The 20,789-nt window shown below is 59.2% G+C and overlaps 1 protein-coding gene across 1 annotated transcript in view; it reads right to left on the bottom strand.

The window, feature by feature from the left end:
• SLIT1 (slit guidance ligand 1) overlaps positions 1-20,379 on the bottom strand; it is a 64,079-nt gene extending 43,700 nt beyond the window's left edge. The window contains exons 1-4 of the mRNA XM_052799091.1: positions 20,061-20,379; positions 7,590-7,661; positions 7,204-7,275; positions 6,482-6,553 (exon numbers count right to left, since the gene is read on the bottom strand). Coding sequence (XP_052655051.1) covers positions 6,482-6,553; positions 7,204-7,275; positions 7,590-7,661; positions 20,061-20,263 — 419 coding nt within the window. The 5' untranslated portion in view covers positions 20,264-20,379. The remainder of the gene's footprint in view (positions 1-6,481; positions 6,554-7,203; positions 7,276-7,589; positions 7,662-20,060) is intronic.
• Positions 20,380-20,789: the final 410 nt, after the last annotated feature.

Here is a 20,789-nt window from a genome sequence, read left to right as displayed (position 1 = left end):
CCTAGGTAACCTCCCCACCTATTAGTGGCACATTTGTTTCCCCGCGTTTCCTTAGAGCTGTCATGAGCCACACTGACTCTTTGTTCCCGGGGGCTGTGGAGAGGCCTCCCTTCCCCCTCCCCGTCCCCCCCCCGGCTGGTGGGGGGGGGGGGATCTTGCAGTGCACAGACCCCGCAGTCCCCCCCCAGCTACTGGGGTAAACATGCTCCCCTTCCTGATTGGTATTCGGGGGGACACATTCCAGCCCGGCCCCCCCCGCCCCGCTCTGTCCCCGACAGAAGAGGCTTTGTCGGGGAGCGCGAGGGGGTACGGCACCCAGAGTCGAGGGGACAACGGCCGAAACGTGGGCACGGTGACAGCGGGGACACTTGGCCCTCACCCAACAAGGGGAGGGGGATGCTGCTGGAGGGGGGAACTGGGACAGAAATGCAAGATGCTGGGGAAGGGGAAGCAGGGACGTTTGCTCCGAGGGGGGGAGCTGCTCTCTGCTCCGACCTTGGCACTTTGCTCTTGGGCCGCGGAATTCTGCACAGGGACACCAGCACATACGCACCTGTGCAAAAAGCAAAGCGGCAAAGGGGCACACACCCAGGGAGCCAAAGCAACCCTGCTCCAGCACAGAAAGATGAAAACACAATGCCGTGCCCGTAGGCCCCTTCCCACGCAGCGGCTGCAGGCTCCCAGGCGCACGCCGAGCTTGCCGGCTGCAGAACGACCACAAAACCTCGCCAGAGGTAGCGAACCTCAGCCAAAGCCCCAACGGGAGTGGCCATGGGAGGACAGGGCGGGTGTCTGGCACAGGAGAGCCGGCGCGCAGCCAGAGCCAGCCCACCACCACGGCAGGATTTCCAGGGAGCCAACATGCAGGCAGGCACCGAAAATCCCCCACCAGATCAAAACCGGGGCTTGGGGCAGGCAAGTCCCCCCAGGCTGGGAGGGGAGCAGAGCTGTGGCACCCACATCCCCCGGCGAGCATCCCCCCCACACCCACACCTCCCACCTGGCACCCGCACGGCCACCCACTGCAGAGGCACGGGACTGCTCCTCTACCCAGCCACCACCGAGCACGCGGTTTTTGTCCCAACATTTCTCCATCTCTCCCTTTCCTATCGGGGGGTTTTCCCAATACAGCAGCAAGAGGAACGGTCACTGATACAGTCTCACAAGCAACACCTCCCACGCACAGCCAGCCCCACTCGAGCAGGGCCTGTTTTGTTATTCCTTTCTCCGACAGCTCCTTTTTCACTTGTCACCCTGTTTTGCTACTACTCAGCTCACAGCTTCCTCCCGCATGGTTGTGGTCCTCTCCTTCTTGAAGGATGTCATTTGCATTTTCTCAAGTTATTTAGCAGTGCTCCATTTTTCTCTGCTTGTTTTTCTAAAGGCAATTAGGGCTGGGTTTGGCCAGATGCAGGGATGGTGCGAGGCACCTACCCCAGAGCTTGCCAGAATGTAACCTCTCCCGCCCGGGCAGCACACCCAGTTGCAGTCCTCTCTGCAACTCAGTTCAAAACTCCCTCATCACTCAGATCTTTAAATACCCCTGGTCCAGAGGTGGTCTGGATCAGCCCCTGGTCTCTGTCTCAGCTCCCAGACAGAAGTAAGTGCAGAGCATCACTACTCCTCAGCAGGCTCCGGCCGCAGGAGGAGAGTCTCATAGGAGCATGACAATCCCCCCAGCTCCTACAGCATTTCACATGTCCCCAGCTCAGAAAGCCACCGGTCCTGATTGAGATGTTAATGCTGTTTCCAGGGAGCCCCTGCCCTTACAGATGGGAGAGCAGCACCGTGGCCCTGCCCCCTGGGCTTGGCTGCCAGCTCAGAAGTGGCACCGTCTCCTCCACCATTTTTGCTGGCGCGGGTCCGACAGGAACCGATGGGCTGCAGCCCATGTCCTAAATCTTCCTCCTTCTGGAGACAAGACCTTTTCTCCCTACTCTCTGCTCATCCTCTCTCGGCTCGCACTCTGCTGAGCATGGGGCAGCTGCTGCGGCTTTTGGCGAGGGAAACCTCTGGGTGGCCACTCCGGGGGGATACATCCAGCTGGGATTGCTGCTCCCCTGCGGGAGCATCTCCCCAGAGCTCCCCGCAGCTGAGCGCCCACCTCTCCGCTCTTCCCTCACGCCAGCTCGGCTTTCCCTTGGAGAAAACCACTTATTTATAGCCATCCTGGCTGCCTTTAGCACATTTCAACAGCCCACGTCTTTGCCTCCCTGACAATGCGCCCGCAGCGTTTCTGTTCTCACCCTGCTGCTATGGCCATCCCAGCCTCCTCTCTCCTCCTCGCATCCCCCACCCAGCACCCCCAAAGGGACTTAAAAACGGCTTCAGGAGGAGGTTTTAAGGGAAGGTGGGGAGAGAAGGGAGACAAGGCTACAAAACTCCTCTCCCATCCTTCCCCCATCCCTCCCAAGGGAGCAGAGAGAAACTCAAGGGCTTGGGTCCCCCCTCCCAAGGGAAAAAAACAACTCCTGCCAGCTCGGGAGAGATGCTGAAGCGAGGTCTGCCAGCACCCCCTGACTCCCGGCATGCCGCAGGGCTGCACCGGGGCACTGGTGCTGAGCCAAGATGTGCACAGCTGTGGGGCACTGGGGATCAGCGCTGGGCAGTGCAATAGCAGAGGTCACCTTCTTGCCTGGGCAATCCTCGATGGAAGGGAAGATCCATTTTTTATCAGCTCTCCACCTTGCAGGAGACGTGCTCTTCCCCAGCGAGCTGTGGGGGGGACCCCGGCCCCCCCCAACCCCACAATGCTTTGTTCTTCCGTCCAGTGCTGACAGTTTAATTAAACCCAGTTTGAGATGGGGTCACCAGGGTCAGGCGCTCTCCAGTGAAACCTCAGATCAACACCATTTCCAGCCACCAGGACTGCTTAATGAGTTATCCGCTCATTGCGGCAGATATAAATAGGAAGGCCATGCAGAGTCCTCCTGCCTCCCAGCCCCTCTGCGGAGGCACTGGCACAGCCCCCCCAACCCCACCATCTCAGACGAAGACGGGTTCCGGGCAGGCGTCAGCTCAATATTCCCAAATACCAAGGGGAAAACATTCTTCTCCAGGCGTCTCACCTCCCCCACACCCTCATGTGAGGTTTGCTTTCTGCTGGCCCTTTCCTGCCATTCCCCAGTTTATTTAAGCCCCGACGGATCAGGTTTAACTCCAACCCTTTCCATTATCCCAATGCACAAATGCTCTTTATAGCTGAGATCCAAGTAACTAATTGCAGCTTGAGCTGGGCTGGGAGACCACAAAGCACCACCAACGTGGATTAGGCTTTGACACTCAGACCCAGGAGGCGGACAAACAGCTCTCCATCCCGACCTGAGCCTGAGGTCCTCCCCTCTGTGCTTGTGAGGTATTTCCATGAGGCTCGAGGTACAGTGGAAAACTGCTCTATGGGTATCACATACCCCACATTCAACAGACTTGCCTTAACCTGCTGCCGTGTTACTGATGTGTTGCTGAAGATGCATCAAGACTAAGGCTAGAAGAGGCTGGAGCATCCAGGCCAGCACCCAGGTACCCATCGAAGCAACCCCCACTGGTTCCTGCATCCACCCCTGGCTTTCTGCCTCAGCTGCCACCCAGCTGCCAGACCTGGCAGCCTCATTTCCCAGCTAAACAGATCTCAGCCTGACTCGTTCAGCCAGTTTCTGCTAATTCAAGACCTCCCAGTATCAAGGTGCAATGACACGAGGACCTAGCAGGTACCTCCGGGAGCTTGAGGAGAACGTTGTGGGTGGCCGCAGTGGGCAGGGCATGGGGGGCACAGGCACTGCTTGCTGGAAATGGTCTGGAGACCAGGATCTGCAAGAGCACGGTGCTGCTAAAAGCCCTCTCTTCCCGTCCCGTCCCATCCCATCCTGACCAGCACAGATCCCGGCCTGCCTCTGTGGCAGGGAGAGGCCACAGAGCCACAGGGCCACCCCAGATCCATTTCAGCAGTTAAATAAGTGCAAAGCCTGGCAGAGAGGCTCTGATTTCAGTTCAAGGCAAGCTGATTTCAATTTAGCTTAAACCTGCTCCCCACTGACTCATATCCCTGTAGCCTGAGCCAGGTTTGTGGCAATTTAAGAGTGTCCTTATGACCTCCCACACTGGCCAGACTAGCACCGGACCAGTTCCCACCTCCTGTTAAGCCAGCATGATGGTGTGTCTAGACAAGGTCTGGGCACCCCCTGCTCTGCTGTACCCCCCAAACCATCCTTGGTTATCTCAGCAACGGGCATCCACAAGGAGAAGGAGCAGCAGGTCCTCCAGTACGCAGGGCTTTGCTGCCCAAACACAGCACCTGAGGCTCTTCCCGGGCAGCAGCTCCTGATGTGCTCCCCGGGCAGACTCCAGCACTGCATCCCTGCCCTCACTAACGCAGGCAGCATGTGGGGTAACACGCTGCAGAGAAGGATGGCAGGCAGCTCAGTGTGTCCCCCATCCGCAACCCCACAGCTTGTCACAGAGACCGTCTGCTCTGAGCGTGCACCAAAGCTCCTCAGGACACGGCACCACCTATAGCTGAGGGGCTGCAAAAATCTAAGCCTGCTCACACAGCCCCAGATTGCACAAGAAAAGCTCCAGGTGCTGGTGTCCAGGTGGTGGCTGTCACAGCAGAGATGGTCAGAAAACAGCTTCAAGGCAGGGCAGGAGGGAATAGGTTCAAGAAAACCACCACATTGCAGGAAGCAACAGCAAAGCAACAGGCAGAGGCTGAAATGAACCTGCACACAGGGGGGGCTGCAAGAAGCATGTTGCACATCCCTCCTCTCCCATGGCAGTATGTACAGCCCCAGCTCCACGCGAGCCTGGGAGCTGTGGAGGGGCACACCGCACAGCCCACCCGGGAGGCTGTCCTTCTGCATCTCCCCAATGAATTGTTGGGGTTTGCTTTTTGAAAGAGCCTGGTATTAAAATATAGAGAAGATTAAAAGGGAAAGATTAATGTTTGTAAAATAATTCTCTCAACTGTGTTTTTGTTATGCAATGGGCGGCTGGAGGAGGATGGGCCCTTTCTGGCACCACGATACGGCACAGCTGAGCTCAACAAATGCCATTCGATAATTAATTGAACGCCTGTGCTATCAGCTGCCATTACCTAGGCCCATCTTTGGCACAGGCCCACCATTTCACACATCCCACGCTGGCAACCCACACAGCATTTTAACCCTTCATTACACCGCCTCTGGCTGGACTCCAGGACTGACTCCCTGGCACTGTCAGAATAAACCAGCATCACTGCTGAGCAAAACGGCTCAGCCGCAGCCTGCCTGCATGGGCAGGGCTGCCTGGGCCTGACATGGTCATGCCTGTCCTGGCAATGTCTCAGCCCATTCAGTTATTTCATCCACTCCTACCCTGTGCCGGCAGGGACCTGGCATCCTCATTTCACAGCTGAGAAATGGAGATACAAGATGCAGTAAGCAGAGAGCTTGTGTCCCAGCCACAACTACCCTGCTCCTACACACTGCAAATCAGCCACAGGGTGTAAGCATCTTCTCCGAGCGATGGAGAGCACCCAGCCCCAGTTTGGCATGCACCCTCTCCTCCTCATAGCCCCCTTCCCAATGTATGTGGTGCCTGACATAGCTGAGAGCCGGTAAATGCTTTGTTAAGAGGATTTCCTGCAGTTTGAAAAATGCTGCTGTTGCCCGAGCAAAGCAGCCCCAGGCAAGGGAAAGCCAATATGGAAAAAGGAGTATTTATCAAACCCCAGCAGCCCTTCCCTGGCAGCCTGCTGCTGCACAGAGGGAAGAGGGGTCTGCAGAGCTGGGGCTTGGACAACAGGAGATGGTCCCTGGGGGTGCTTCTGTGGGTGCAGAGGGACAGGCAGGGATGGAGGCAGGCAGGGCTGTGCAGGGAGGGGGCAGCAGGCACAAGGGGCTGGATCTGCCCCAGGCAGGGCTTCCTCCTCCTTCCCCAGGCTGCCAGCAGAGAGGCAGCTCTGGAGTGGGGCCATGGGGCTCTCCGGGCCCTGCAGAGGTCTCTCTGGGCAGGATTGACCCCTGGGGACATCCCCCTCACCCTCCCTTCATGACAACCTGGTCTGGGGCGTAAGGGCACCCCACCCCAGAGCCTGTGGTCTACACCCAGAGAGGAGGCTGCGGGGCTCAGAGCAACTCTGCAACTGGCACCATGCAGGCACAGCCCAGCTTAGCAGCGCCAGCCCCAGCCCAAACTTCCAGCACCTCCTTCCACATCCCCATGCACCGCAAGGACATTTAACACAGTCTTTAACAGCACTGGTCTCAGGCCTTCTGCAGGGCAAAGCCAATCCCTGCCATGCTGCATGCTGGGGTCGCTCAGAAACAGGGTGCATTGCCCTGCCACACACCAGGCACTCACGGTGACAAGACACCAGTAACCACCAGCAAAACCCCCCCCAGAAACAGCACCCTCCCAGGATGTCAGTGCCCCTCCAAACCCCATCGCAGCCCCAAGCAGCCCAGCAAGCAAGCCCATACCACCCACCGGCACAGAGGGTACTTACAGCCGCGACAGCGCCTGGTTGTTCTGGAAGAGGAGCTCAGGCAGGGTATGCAGCTGGTTGCGGTTCAGCCGTCTGCAGGGAAAGAAGAAAGGGTCAGGGTTTCAGGGGCAAAGCAATCACCCCACCTGCAACTCAGTTGGCAGCTCCGGGCACAGCTGGGGTGCTTTGGCTCACTCAGAGGGGCCATTAGAGAAAAGCATCCCACCTGGCAAGGACACCCCTGTCCCACCCACGGCACTCCCAGGCAGGGGCAACCAATGGGGCATTAATAGACTTACTCACAATGTTGTAATTACATGCAGACAGGACTCCAAGCTGTTAACTGCTGATTGCTGCTTAAATGTGCTGTTAACCTGCTGCTAGCTCAGCTCCTCGATTTTGCTCAAGCAGCTCCGGATTTTTAAACTGCTGAGCTATTTTACTGAGTACTGGACTGGAACTTACAGCTTCCTCACTAATACACAGGACACAGCTGATAACAGTGAGAGTGATTTGTGTTTAACCTGCCCCTCACCTCAAAAGCATCAGAAAGGACTTTAAGATCTATAGAAACAGAAATAGGTTTGCTTCCCACACTGTAAAATACCGCTGCCATGCAGCAGAGAAGCTGTTTGAAGTCAGTCAGCGCTGATACATTATGGTTTAAGCCAAAAAGGAAAGGATGCTCTCTGCGACTAAACCCAGCCGCCCTCCGCCAACTGCCTCTGCGCCCAGGCACTCACAGCCGCTCCAGCTCCTTCATGTCATCAAACGCCCCACGCTCCACCGTGCTGATCTGGTTTTCCATCAGCTGCCTGCAGAGAGAAGGGGTCAGCTTTCCAGAAAGGTGGTCCCCAGCACCCCCATCTCACCAGCAGTGTCCCCGATGACCCTCCAGACCCAGGGCCACCTCGCTCCCACCATCCACTCAACACAACCTGGCCTCTTTCTCCCCACTCCCTCCCAGCTGGAAGCCCACCATGCTCAGCCCAACTCAGATGCCCTTCAGCCCCGCCAGCAGATGCCCAGCAAAGGGCTCAGCATCATCTCTGCCAGCCCCAGGAGGGACCGCAAGCTGAGCACGGCGCCTGCCAAGGTCAGAGCAGCCGACCCCTCGCCGGGAACTCACAGGACGCGGAGCTGCTTCAGCCCAGCGAAGTCATTCTTGTTGATCCGCGTGATGTTGTTGCCATTGAGCTCCCTGCGGAGAGAAAAGGCAGAGATCAGCGAGGAAGCACTCAGGAGGTGGCCAGGCACTGGGGCTCCCCAGCAACTCCCCAAAAAGGGCAGAGAGGCCCCAAAGGACGGCAGTGGTTGCTGCATTTCTGTGCCCCTTGCCAGGAATGGCGTCTTTCATGGACCATAAAGCAGCAAGGGGCAGGAGCTGCCCGGCTCCCCCATCTCCCTGTCCCCACGCTGGATGCCCTCCTTGGGACAGAAGCCCCAGAGCCCTAGCCCTCAGCAATGCAACAAGAAGCCCAGCAACGCCAGCCGCCGCCTGGCTGGATGCACATCATCCCACTCCCGAAATGCAGCAACACCTTGTAGGGTCATCCCAAACACACAGAGCTTACAGAGGGCAGGGATAACAAGAAAGCAAACAACCGTCCCCCAGAAAAGCAGGATCCCTCCAAACACCCAGCTGCAGGTCACCCACATGCATCACGACTGGTTCAGTGCACAGCCATCTCACACCTTCTGCCTGGAGAATAAGCCACACTTCAGGTTTCACCCTGCCAGGAGATGCTTGCACAGGACAAGCTGCTTCTCCTGGCATCGCTCTCTCATGCAAAAGCCCTGGGTGAGTGCAGGGACAGGCACTCCAGCCAGAAGGGAGATGCTGTCCCGGCTTGCTTGTCCTGCTGGTGGAAATAAGGGGAGAGGGCAGCCCATGGGGTGCCTACACCCACCCCATGGCTGCTCTCCTGCCCAGGCTCTGCTCAGCACCAGGGCGTGCCCCACTGCCAGACCCACAAGTGGCAGGGGCTCTGCTCCCAGCCTGCCGGCTACACGTCCCTGGCTCTCCCCCTGTCATGCTCCCCAGCGTGCCCCTGCTAGGATTATCCTGCTTTAAAATATATTGAGCCGGGAGCTGCAGAGATTTGCGCCTCACAATCTCAGCTTTGCAGTGCCTTTCTGCATTACGGGCTGTAAGCACTGTAGGGAGAGGGGGACTGTCAGCCCTGGGACCCACAGAGCAGAGCTGGGGGTCCCTGTGCAGCACCCCACAGCAGGAGAGAGCCTCCCCACTCGGCAGCGCAGAGCATGGCAGTGTTTGCTCCTTGCCACGAGGCCGATCTGCCCACGACGCGCGCTGGGGACAGAGGACGCCCACGCGAACGCACGGCCCAGGGCGGGCTCCCACGCTGGAGACCCGCTGCTTGCGCTGAATACAGACACAGAAATAAAGAGGAAACAAATAAACTACAGGAGAGGGAGGCAGTCAAGAGAAAGATGAGCTGCTGGAGCCAGGGCAGAGGCAGGAGGGTGCCACCCCGGAGCAGGGTGCGGTGCCTGGGCAGGACCCCAGCACCCAGGGCTCTACAACCGCCCCAGCCGCGGCAGCGGGACCGGGGAGCAGGAATGCCCCACATCACACGAGGGGCCGAATACAAAGCCCACCATTCCCATCCAGAGCCAAAGTCTCCCTCCACCGGGCTCTGCGGCCATGCGAGGGGCCGAGGTCAGCGGCGGGCTGGCCTCTGAGCCACCGAGCAGCGTGTACGGCCGCCGGGTACAGCCGGCGCAGCCGCGCACCCCGGGGTGCTGCCATTGTCCTGCTGAAACGGCTGATAATGGCTAATGAGTTCCAGCTCGCCATTATAGCCTCGTAATTACACCGCTATTCAGCGCCCGAGATTGCCGGGCTCCTGCCATTATCCAGCCGTGTGTGCCTGTGTTGGGAAGGAGGTGGGGAGAGCACGTTACTAGGACACAGATGAATGCAAGCGGGGAATGAATAGAGGTTCCCCAGCCCCGGCGATTAAACTGAAACCCACACCCGGGGTCTGCAGGCCCACGGCTCACCCGGCTCCCCGTACGGCCAGCGCACAGCTGTGCACATCTGGCTCCTGGGGATGGGGCTCCAACCCGCAAGGTTGCACCCTGCGGGACTCGGTGCTGCCCCTCTCCCGGGGAGCAAAACCCACGGCCAGGCTGTAAGTCCCAGGCACGAGGTACTGGGGTGGGTCATGCATTTTAGGGACATCTGTCACCCCAGGAGGGTGGCTCGGTAGGGGCAGATGTGTGCCCATCTCCTGACGGATCACAGCATTGAGGTCAGCTAAGGGTAGGGAGAAACCGGCTACAGGAGTGGTTTTCTCCGAATGTCCTAAAGGGTCCTTGCCAAAGCAGATTGCCTGGAAGCTCCCCAGGGCCGTGCTGGAGGCCAAGCTGGAGGTAACGGTGTCCGTCCAAGCTCCGGCCGAGGGCGGGTCCCTGGCAGGACTCCCACATTGCCACCTTTTAAACATACCTAACATTACTCTGGCTGCAATGTGTAAGTGGAAGTTAGGAAACCTCTGGTACTGTAGACAGACAGAGCAGAGAGGCTTGATTTAAAAACTGCTCAATCAGAAAGCCAAGACTTACACCTCAGCCTGCAAGCCCAAGGTGGGCTTGGACTCCTCTGGGGTCCCCAGAGCACCGGCACCCCAGACCCTTAGCCAGAGGCAGAGCACAGGCAAAGCAGCATGGAGATATGCAGAAACACCAAAGAGCGATGGACTGGACACGGCCAGTCCCTCCACATGCCAAAACTAGGCTCTGCCCTCTCTCCCAGGCACCTTCTAGGATAGAGCGGTCTGAACCCAAAGACTTTTCAGCACAAGGAGGCCAGGTAGGATGCACTGCCCTGGGGCAGTGCCAAGGGACAGGCCACCCTGGAGGGCAGCTCTGCTGCCCTCCCAGCCTACCCCAGCCTCCGCTCCCTGCATGCTCGCCGAAGATCCTCAGGGTGCTCCGGCACTGGGGCTGGTGGCCGTCCCTAAGCGGGGCAGTGCCCTAGGGCTTCTTCACAGCCCTGCTCGGGGACTGGCCCTGCGTGCTCCCTGACAACTGCTCTCAGCATCCCCCCTTGCCTTTGTTCGGGTAAATGATGGCCTTTGCAACCAAGATGGGAACGAACAGCAGGTAAAGCTTATTTGTAAGGGTGCCGAGGCAACACTGCTATTTAACTTCGTGCCATTTTTTCCCCTCTAAATCCCCTTCAGTTCCTCATGGAGATAAATTACAGTCTGCTGTGCCCAGAAAGCTGGATCCCCGCTGCTCAGCTGCTCACCCGCTGCCTCTGTGCCCTTTCCTAGTGAAGCGAAACGCCCTGCCCTGCCCCACGCAGCAGAGCTTCGATAAGGACTGATGTGTCTGGGGAGCTGCCTGGCAGATTGGTTGCATTTCTGGACTGTGATTTGAAAACAGAGATGCAGGGCATGCTCTTTCCTCGTTAATCTATAGGGCTTAATGCCAGAAAGCAACCTCACATTCATCCAGGCTGCCCTCCTCTGCCCCACAGCACCCCAAATCTCACACTGCCGCTGGAGAGGCAGCGAATTTTCATTTGCAACCTTCAAGTTTCAGAACCCCCCTCCCATTTCTCCCGGGGAAGAGGAAAGTCATTAAAACAAGCAGTCCCTTTGCTACGTTGCTTGTGGATCATCCCACTCCCAGATGGGATGTCTGTGCTGCAGCAGAGTTCGTTAGACTCAATTTGCATAGTCTGGGTTTATATTTGGTTTCTAGCTTTGGATGGCTTATTCCATTCCCGGGGGGTCTGATGCATCTTCTCCCTTTGCAGGGCTTGGATCTACACTAACTCAGTAACAACCTCAGAGAGTGCAAATGCTGAGAGGTAATTTATTAAATACAGCCAACATGAGTGATATTTCCCTGGGCACTGATTTATCAGGAGCGGGAAGGGGAAGGAGCAGACAGCGCAATCCCACTATCCGTGCTCCATTGCAAAGCATCAGCTATTCGGCACACACGTGACTCCTGTCCTTGTGCTCAGCTCAGCTCTGCTCTCCCACCGAGGCAAAAATCCTAACTGGTGTGCTCCCCAGACTCTGCTTTTAAGAAGGCAGAGGGAAAGTCTGTGAGAGAAATCCCTACATTTGCACACACAAGTGGAGAAATGTGTCCCAGCCCCATCAGCACCAGCACAGAGTGGGTACCCACAGCACCCGGGCAGTGACTGCAGGGGCTGGCAGAGAAGGGGTCCATGCCAGCATCACCTGCAGCTAGCCATGCTCCTGCGGTCTGCGCTCTGAGGGCTGCCGCTGCCCCAGTGCCCGGCAAGGCCAGCAGTTGCATCGTTCGTGGGATGCATCCCTCCCTCCATGGTCCCCACTGCCCTGCCGTTCCTGCCCTTGGCTCAGAGCACCAGCCCCTGGGGGCACGGCTCCCCTCCCAGCAGCTCTGCAGCCCTCATCCCAGAGTCCTGACCCCAGCTGGAGCCAGCAGTGCCAGATAATAACCAGGGAAGCGGAGAAATTAAAGCTGCAAGGTCACGCACCCCACAGCAGTATCTCTGCAGCCCTCCATCAATCCTGACAGATGCACACACGGCTCCTTCAGAGCCAGGGACTGACACTCCCCCATGCCCTATTCCAGCATGTCACTGCTCCTGCCTCAAGGCCCATTTCCAAAACTCTGACCAGAACCCCTCTTGCTGCAGGTGAGCCGTATTCCTGCCTCCCCTGGCCACCACGGTGCAGAGGCCAGGCTGCTCCCTTGCCCACACAGGTCCCCTCTCCCAGCCCCATTCCCCCCAACAAGCCACCAGCCCCAGGGGCACAGCCCTCCCCTGGGGCCTCTCTGCCTTGCAGGGGCAGGACCCGCCTGGCTCATGCCCCCATCTCACATCTGTGCTGTTGGTGATCCCCTGCCACCAAACACCTTCCTCCAGTCCACATGCAACAACATCCTTTTTGTCAGACTATTCCTCCTGTTTGCCAAGCCCACTTTGAAATCTCAGCCTGTACTCCAGCCCTCTTGCATCTCTCCCAGCCTGGTGGCATCTGCAAATGTCATAAGCAGCTCACGTCCCATCACACAGACTGCTAATGGAAACACGGACGAGCTCAGACCCTGGACTGACCCCTGCACTCAGCACTGCGGGACAGAGCAGCTGCAACCTTTCATCCTATACTTTTACTGCATTTTTCAAGTCTTCTCAAGATTTCACCCAGCTGCTTGAATGTAATCGAGTCCCAGCACAGGCTTGCTGAGTGGCCCAAGCAGCGAAAGGCAGGGCAGAGCCCTTCCCAGCCCTGGTGGAGCTGGTTCCCTCCAGCACCAGCACAGCACGGAGGGATGCTCACCGCATCCGCCAGCTCCCTGCTGCCCATGGGGGCACAGCTGGGTGCTAAGCCCTTCCCCTCCAAGGTGCAAGAGGGGTACAGGGTACTGCTGCCCACTGCTCAGGGAGGGGTCACTGGGCACCCACACCCTGGGCTGACACAGCTGCACGAGGGGCTCAGCACCTTCTCCTCCTTTTCCTTCCCAACCCTGCCCTGACCAGAGCCCTCAAGGAAGAGCAAGAGTGCCCACGGGGTCCATCAAAGTCTCTTTAAGGGTACCATACACCCCGGGGCGAATGCCTTGCCGGCAGCCCCCCTACCAGATGCCTGCAGGGTGATGTGCCCAAAGAGGAGAGCTCCGAGAGCAGCTATGTACTATTTGGGCTTATCTCAGAATAACTGCCCCTAGCCGAAGGGGAACCCAGCCCCATGCACTGCGTTGGCCCCAGAGCACGGCAGGCTCTGTAAGCTTTTATGAGGTACTAAAGCAGGTTAGCATCACAATAAATTTTTAAGTGTTACAAACGGCATCGATCGTGCGAGTAACGGTGAGGATCTGGAAGGCTTTCTGCTCTTCTTAACTTCTCTCTGGGGTTTTCATGCCACAGCCATTAGCCGCTCGCAGTCAGGGAATGCTTTACCCTCACACAGCATCGTGGTGTGTCACCTTCAGGGTTAAAAATAAATAAATAACCTCCCTCAACCTCAGTGTGAGAGAGAAAAGGCAGCAGGTCATTTCTGTTTCACAAATGGGGAAACCGAGGCTCAGCCAAGAGAACTGATTTGCCTGGATACCTCAAAAATTTGGCTTTTTGTGCTGTGCTGAGTAGCCTGGCGAGAAGCATCGCTACTCCCGTGGCTCCTCTGCTTCCCAGGGCAGGGGAGGCAGCCCAGCCCTCAGGCTTCATCCTGCCACTCAGCAGACCAAGGTCCAATCCACCCTGCATCTTCCTCAGCAAACCCCCTTTGCTCATCACTCGCAGAGCAGCTCACAGTGGGGACAAGAGGACAAGTGCACCCAAACTGCTCAGTTACAGGTGCCTGCTCAACCCCAGACCAGCTGGGTCTCCTGAAGAATCCCATTTCGGAGCTGGGGCTTCCTCCTACCGAAAAATATCCAGGGCCAGGAGCTTGCATCTCTCCCACTCTTGGTGCCCAGGGCTGCTCCTCGGCTGCATCGCTTGAAAAATTAATCTTCCCTTTTTTCTGATCTTCCTCCTCCTAGCAGCCTCTCTCCCCCATAGGACACTTGCCTCTGCTATTTTGAGCAGCAAGTGCATCCAAAATGCATGCCAGGAAAGCAGATAGCACAGCTTCCGAGACTGTATGTGGCAGGGAAGCCTGAGATGGTCCCAGAGAGGACAGCCTGGGACTGACCCTGCATCAACACCATGGAGGGGTCCCCTCCATCCCACCTCTTTCCCCTCCCGCTTCCAGCAGTGCCACGACCTTAATGACCAGGCTGCAAACCATTCCCTCTCACTGCCCACACTGCTAATTGCAGCCTGGTGCCATACAGCAGGAAAACCTCGGCTCACCGCTCCTGCCGCTGCAGCCGTCCCTGGCTGTCCCCCTGAGTGGGGACAGGGGCCAGCTGCCAGAGCTGGCCTTGGAGCTACTCGCGCTGGAAGCCTGCCGGGGAGCAGTGATCTAGGTCTGACATCCCCCGGGACGGGGCCATTTGCTAACGTGCAACTGTTTTTTTTATTGCCTTTCAGCAAATCATGCACAGAAACATCCCCTCGCCTATCAGGTTTTATGAAAGCTTATTTCAGTAGCAATAAAGATAAAGAGGATGCGTCCGCAGCACTAAGTATCTCTGGAGCGGGCAGGGAACCATGAAGGACTCGGATGGGAGACAAAGACAGGCTCCTTGGCTGCCCACCTTGCCCTCCTGTGCCTCCACACGTCCTGCTCCAGTGCTCGCCTTGCCCACCCGCGCCAGCTCCCCGGGGAGCAAATGGGAGCACGGATGCAGGAAAATTCCCTCTCAACACGGGGTCACAGGCTCATACACCTTTCCCCAGATGGGACACCCTTTCCCTGCCCACACCGCCTTGGTGGCACCCCGAATCCCCTCTGTTCCCCCAGGCTGCGGGCTCTGCTCCCCCGCAGGGGTCTCTCAAGCATCCTTTGCATTTTATAGCTGGCTCGCTCTTCTGCTGGCCAGAGGTTCGGTAGGAAACAATGAAGTAGGGGAGCACGAAACTCAAAGCAAATGCACGTCCTGTAACGAGACAGCTTAGACTGTTCCTGTGCATGCATGTGCATGGGTTGCTGTCCTGCACTGACACCGCTGCCACCGTGCCCAGCTCACCCTGTGGCTGCAGGCTCTGGGAACAGCAGCAGCAGTGACGGCGTTCGAAGGTGCACACGAGAGACACGCAATTAAAGCCAGGAACAATTCCCCCTCCTTGCTTCCACCTTAGCAGTGAGGAATTGCTGGCAGCACAATGCATCACCCCAGAGGAGCAAAGTGGCAGCACATTTAAGGCAAAAATATCTATTTTAAAGGATGCAATAAAACAGCGCCAGGGAAGGGTTTATAGGGAAGCAATTGCTGTGCGGGGTGAGAAGTGGTCACCAGAGGCCAATCCGCCTGGCTTTATTGCCTGTTACCGGTGACTTTTCCCAACCAGGGGACAATAGATCCTCTGCTATCAGCCACGGCTCCAGTCAATACAAACACGACATAGTTTTTTAAACTAATATTTTTCCAGCATGCAATTCCATGGAGAGCAAGAACGCAGCGTTACCATGGCGATATATAGACAGCATCTGCCTTGGACGTAGCTGAAGGGAGAAATTGGAATAGAATTGCAAATTTCCTCTGTCCAGGAAGGCTCCCAAAGAAGCCACCGCAGCAGGCTGAGTAGGCTGCCTTCCCCAGCCAGGCCGTGTCCTCCCAGTGCCCAGCACTGGCTCTCCCAAGAGCCAAGGGCAGCAGGGCCCCCTGAGCACTGCCCTGGCTGGATATCGGTCCTGCACCCTGCCCCAGAGCTCTGCAGAGCCTACGCACTCCCTCGCTGCCTCTGCAACCAGCCTGTTCAGCTGCAACACCAAAAACTTGCCCGGGCACCCGAGGAAGGAAGAGGTCGACCCCCTCAAGGTGCTTCCTAAGAATTAACGTTCCCCGAAGCCCACCAAGGAGACACAGCCCAACAACTGGTGTCAAATGCATGAGCGCTGCTGCGATACACCAGCCTTGCTGCTGCAAGACATTTTGATTAACCAGCTAGAGGGAGACATGGGTGCATGAATTAAACCCGCTCTGAACAAGAGCCTGCTGCTGTAATTTCGGCAGGGGACAGTTAGGCAGCGCGCAAGCGTGCTTCAGGTGCGGCCACCCCAGCATCGTGCTCCCGCACCCAAAGGCTGGAGCTCAGCGCCCCTTCCCTATGTCAACACGGAGCGGGGAGACGGCAGAGCTGGCTGAAGTCTGGATGGGGCCCATTTCAGCAAAGGCAAACCCCAAGTTGGGGGAACGAGGCAAACGGGAGCCCCATGCAATGCTGAGGCCAGGGACCCTGGGAGGGAGAAGTGGAAGCCAAGGGGGATGCAGTGATGAGGACCCCCAAACCCAGCTCTGCTTCCCCCCACATGGGGGGAGAAGGACACTGCACAGCCATTCAGCCCACTGGAGAGGAGGCAAAAGGGGTGAGTGGGGCAATTCTCAGCTGTCAGCTGAAAACTTCAAAAGCAGGAGCGAGTGCAATGCCATCAGGCTCAATTCATCCCCCACGGGCAAAGAGCCGGGCTGGAAGCAGCCATTTGACAGTGGCAAATTTGCACTGATCCTGCTGGCATGGGGAGAGTGGTGAGGCTCCCCAACAGGGCAGTCTGCTCTTCAGAGGCAATTTCAAAGCAAGAAAGAAAGAAAAGCAAGCAAACAGGGAAGGGAACTGTGCCTTTCTCCCACGGCTCTCCTCCGGCGACTGAGACCCGAGGGACTCTTGGAAGCAGATAACACTGTAGTACTGGAGGATTATCGCCCTGTCCTGCCTATGATGCCTCCAGGACCTGCTCTCTCTCGTGCTTGCCAGAGGCGTAGGCAGGAGCGCAGGCAGCCGTGCAAAGCGCCCAGAGATTTTGCTGCTTCCTGCCTTGCTGCAGCATAAGCCTCTCTACTCAGTGCCTGATCCAGGCAGAGTGGGGGCTGCAGGCACCGCTTGGCGTTTACATCGGGTTGCAGGCTAGAAGGCACTTAGGGAGCAATGAGCTGTGCCCCGGAGCAAGGAAAGAAGAGTCCGGTGTCCCCCCATGCAGCCACCACCCATGCTAGACACGTCTCCAGCCCTTACCCTGCACCAATAGCACAGCACCAGGGAGACATCACAGGGGAAACCTTCAAGCAGAAGATGAGACAATTTCTCCCCAACCCATGATTTGCCAAAGTTGCAGTGACTCTGCAAGGCAAATAATTCCCTCTTCTTCAAAGGAAAAGGGTGTATTTCAAAAGCAATGGAGCTCAGTGCCAGCACATGTGGCCGCAGCAGCAGCGCTGTCCTGTCCAGGGGTTCCACCCATGTCACTACGGGGCTCAGCCAGCTGGGAGGCTGGAGAAAGCCCGGAGCCTCCAAACACCACGCTGGCTGCCCCGCAAGGCTGCGGGCATGCAACAGGTGGGCAACATGACAGCACAGACACCATGGCTCACCAGCACTGTGGGACGCATGGCGAGGTCGGCACCACTCACACCGTGCATCCCAGTGCTTGGGAAAAGAGGCAGGCAGTGGGGGGCACTGGTAAGAGGTTGCTGGCTTCCCAAAGAAAGCCAGCCTCTGGAGACAGCAAGTCCCGAGCACAGACCCTGCTGCAGGCTCCCCTGCAGTTGCTAGCTGACACCGCTCCATCAAGCGGTGAGAAGTTGGAGACTGCGAGGTTGTAACCTCTTTACGGGGAACTCGAACTCGCTTACGAGCTGTTACAGCAGGAATTCACTGCTCGGAGATAGACCTGCTCTGCACAGACACCCTCAAGCACCTGCAAGGGTGTGCAACACAGCGGGAAGTAGTTATCCAGCAGACAACACCCACGAGAGAGCAGCACGTCTAGCTCAACCCAGCCAGCAGATCTGGCATTGGCAACTGCATGAATGTACAAAAAACCCAATATCGCCAAGTGGCAACACCCGGCCAAGGGCATCCTCCATCTGCCCACTCCAGCATTGTCTCCTCTGAGCGGTGCTGAGCACCTGCCCAGCGGGCAGAGGCAGGGGCTCACTATCCACGCTCCCCCAGCACCCTGCAGCCGGGTGCATGGGAAGCTGATGCTGTGGAGCCCACCGAGCTCCCCAAGGGGTGGAAAGGGCTGGTGCAGGCTATGCGCAAACCTTTCCCCCGCCCTGGGCACGGAGGAAAGGGGGATCCTGTCTCGGAGCTCACAAACCGGCTCTATGGGACTGCAGCTCGCAGCAGCCTGGTCGCTGTGCTGGGTAATAATCATTTGTATGAGGATAATTATGGTGGGAGAAGAGAAAACTCCACTAAAGTGGTGTCCCGCAGAGCTCCCAGCGCCGCACGCTGGGTGCAACCCTGGCAGCTGCCAGGCTGCCTGCAGTCCCTGCCTGCGGGGACTCTCCCCAGCTGCAGGCAAAGGGCACATTCACACTCCGGTACCCGGTAACCGGAGGCAGCGCAGCACAGGGACAGGAGGAGCCCCGTGTGTGTGGCTGTCCCAGGATGCATCCTGCAGCTCTGCTACCCAAGGAGGCAGCAGCCCAATGCTTCCCTGCGCTGCAAGGGGGATGCCGGAGCAGTCTGGCCGCACAGCTGGGGCTGGGGGGGCTGGCTACTGTGCCACCGCGCTCCACTGCAGCCCCTGGGATGGGTACCCACTGCCGCCAAGCAGAGGGGAGAGACTGGGGACAGCCCTGCTCTGCTGCGGGGACTGGGGACACCTGCACGCCAGGAACCTGCCGCCAGCAGCGGGTTGGACACATTCAGCTCATGCCCCTCTCCCCAGAGCAGAGACCCACTGCAGCCACAGGGCCCCCAAGGAGGGAGACTTGCCCAGTCGGGCACAGCGGCAAAGGGGCACCCTGTTCGAGGGAGCTCGGCGGGCTCCGCAGGACCCCCGCAGCCGGCTGGACCATGACTGTGAGAGAAAAGCTTTCCTTACCAGGGCTCCAGCCAAGAGATCCAGGGACACCCCCCAGCACCCCTGGGGATGTGGCAGGGGCTTTGATGAGCAGTGAGGTGCAGGCACAGGGGACTGGCAGGGCTGGGTGAGCTGTGTGCATGGCTGGAGCCTGATCACACCGGGGGGGGGGACGACGACAAGGGGAGGGTGGGGGAGTGGGGCCTGATCCTAGCACCATGTGCAGCACTCCCAGGAGGACTTCCCAGGGACAAAGGGGTGCCCAGCACGAGTAGGGGCTTGGGGTAGCAGGGACCCTCAGGCAACCCCTCCAGCTGTGTGGGTACCCCATGACAAGCCACAGCAGGGGCAGCCCCACAACTGCCTGTGGGTGCCATGGGGCACACAGCTCCACACATGCGGCCCATTCTGGGCTGCCCCAGTGCAAGCGCCCCCCTTGGAGTAACCCACCCCCTCAGGCACAGCTCTAATCCCAATCCCGCTCTGCATGGTTGCACACCCACTGGCACACGCGGGCTCTTGCACATGCCAGACCCCTTGCACACCCCTTCCGCAGATGAAGGGCTGCACACGTACCCTGCCTCAGCAGGCTTTTGCACACACACTGCTCCCCACCTCGACGGGCTATCGCACCCCCCTCACGGAGGGGATGATGCACATACGCCCACCCAACAGGCTCCTGCACACGCATCCCCCGGACAGGCACTTTTACACACACCCAACCCCCCCGCTGCCCACACGCCCACCCCACCAGGTTCTTGCACATGCACCTTTTGGGCAGGCTTTTGCACGTGCCCCCACGGGCATTTGCACAAGCACTCCCCTTAACAGACATAAGCATCCCCTTTGCATGGGCGCTTGCACAGACACCCCCCCAGACAGGCTGTTGCACGCACGGACAGGCTCTTGCACATGCATCCCCTGACGGGCTCCTGCCCACTCTCCTGACAGGCTCTTAAACATGTACGTACACACACACACACACACACCCCCGCTGGGCACTTGCACGCACTCGCCACGCGCTTTTGAACGCGCACACACACATCCCCCCCGCCCCGTCCCCCCCCAGGACAGGCGCTTGGCCCCAGCAGCCGGCCGGGCTCTTGCTCTTGCACACGCCCGCACCCCGCCACGGGCCGTTGCACACCCACCCGCCCCGGCCGCTCCCGCCCGCCCCGGGCCGGACAAAGCGCGGCGGTACTCACAGGCGCTCGGTGCCGCGGGGGATGCTCTTGGGCACGGCGCGCAGGGCCGTGCCGTGGCAGTCCACCGTGGTGCCGCTGCAGGCGCAGAGCGGCGGGCAGGCAGCGGCGCGGCCCCGGCACAGCGCGGCGCACGCCAGCAACCAGGCGGCGGCCCGCAGCCCCGCCGGGACCCCCGCCGCCCCCCCGGGGGTCGGGGCCGCCATGGCAGCGGGCAGCGGGGTTAGGCGGCGGGGCCGCTGCGCATCACCGGGGAGCGGGGCTGGGCTGGGATCGGCACGGCACGGCACGGCACGGCACGGCTCGGTACGGCTCGGCTCCGGGGCGAGAGCCCCGTCGGCGCACACCCGCCCGTCCTCACTGCCGCCCCATCCCGCAGCCCAGGCACAGCCTCCGCGCTGGCTCCTCCCTCCCGCCCTGCCCGCCCCGACGGCCCCCCCGCCGCCGCCGCCGCCGCCGCCGCCGCCGCCGCCGCCGCCGCCGCCGCCGCCGCCGCCGCCGCCCCTCCCCGCGCCCCCGGCACCGGGCAGGGCACCGGCACCCCGGTAGCCGGAGCCGTCGGGGCTCTGCCCCGCCCCGGCCGTGCAGCGAGGTGGGCTGCGTCTCGGTCCCCCCACCCGGGACGGCGGGGTTGGTGGCTCCCCCACGCCCCCCGCGAGATGGCTGCGGGATGCCGGGGTGCAGCAAGGCGAGCGGGTAGCATGCGGGCAGAGGCACCCCGGGGACTGGCAG

The sequence above is a fragment of the Harpia harpyja genome, chromosome 10 (genome assembly GCF_026419915.1).
Source record: "Harpia harpyja isolate bHarHar1 chromosome 10, bHarHar1 primary haplotype, whole genome shotgun sequence".
NCBI classification, from domain to species: domain Eukaryota; kingdom Metazoa; phylum Chordata; class Aves; order Accipitriformes; family Accipitridae; genus Harpia; species Harpia harpyja.
The sequence above is the reverse complement of the archived record's forward strand: the minus strand, read 5'-3'. Positions and strand labels throughout refer to the sequence as shown.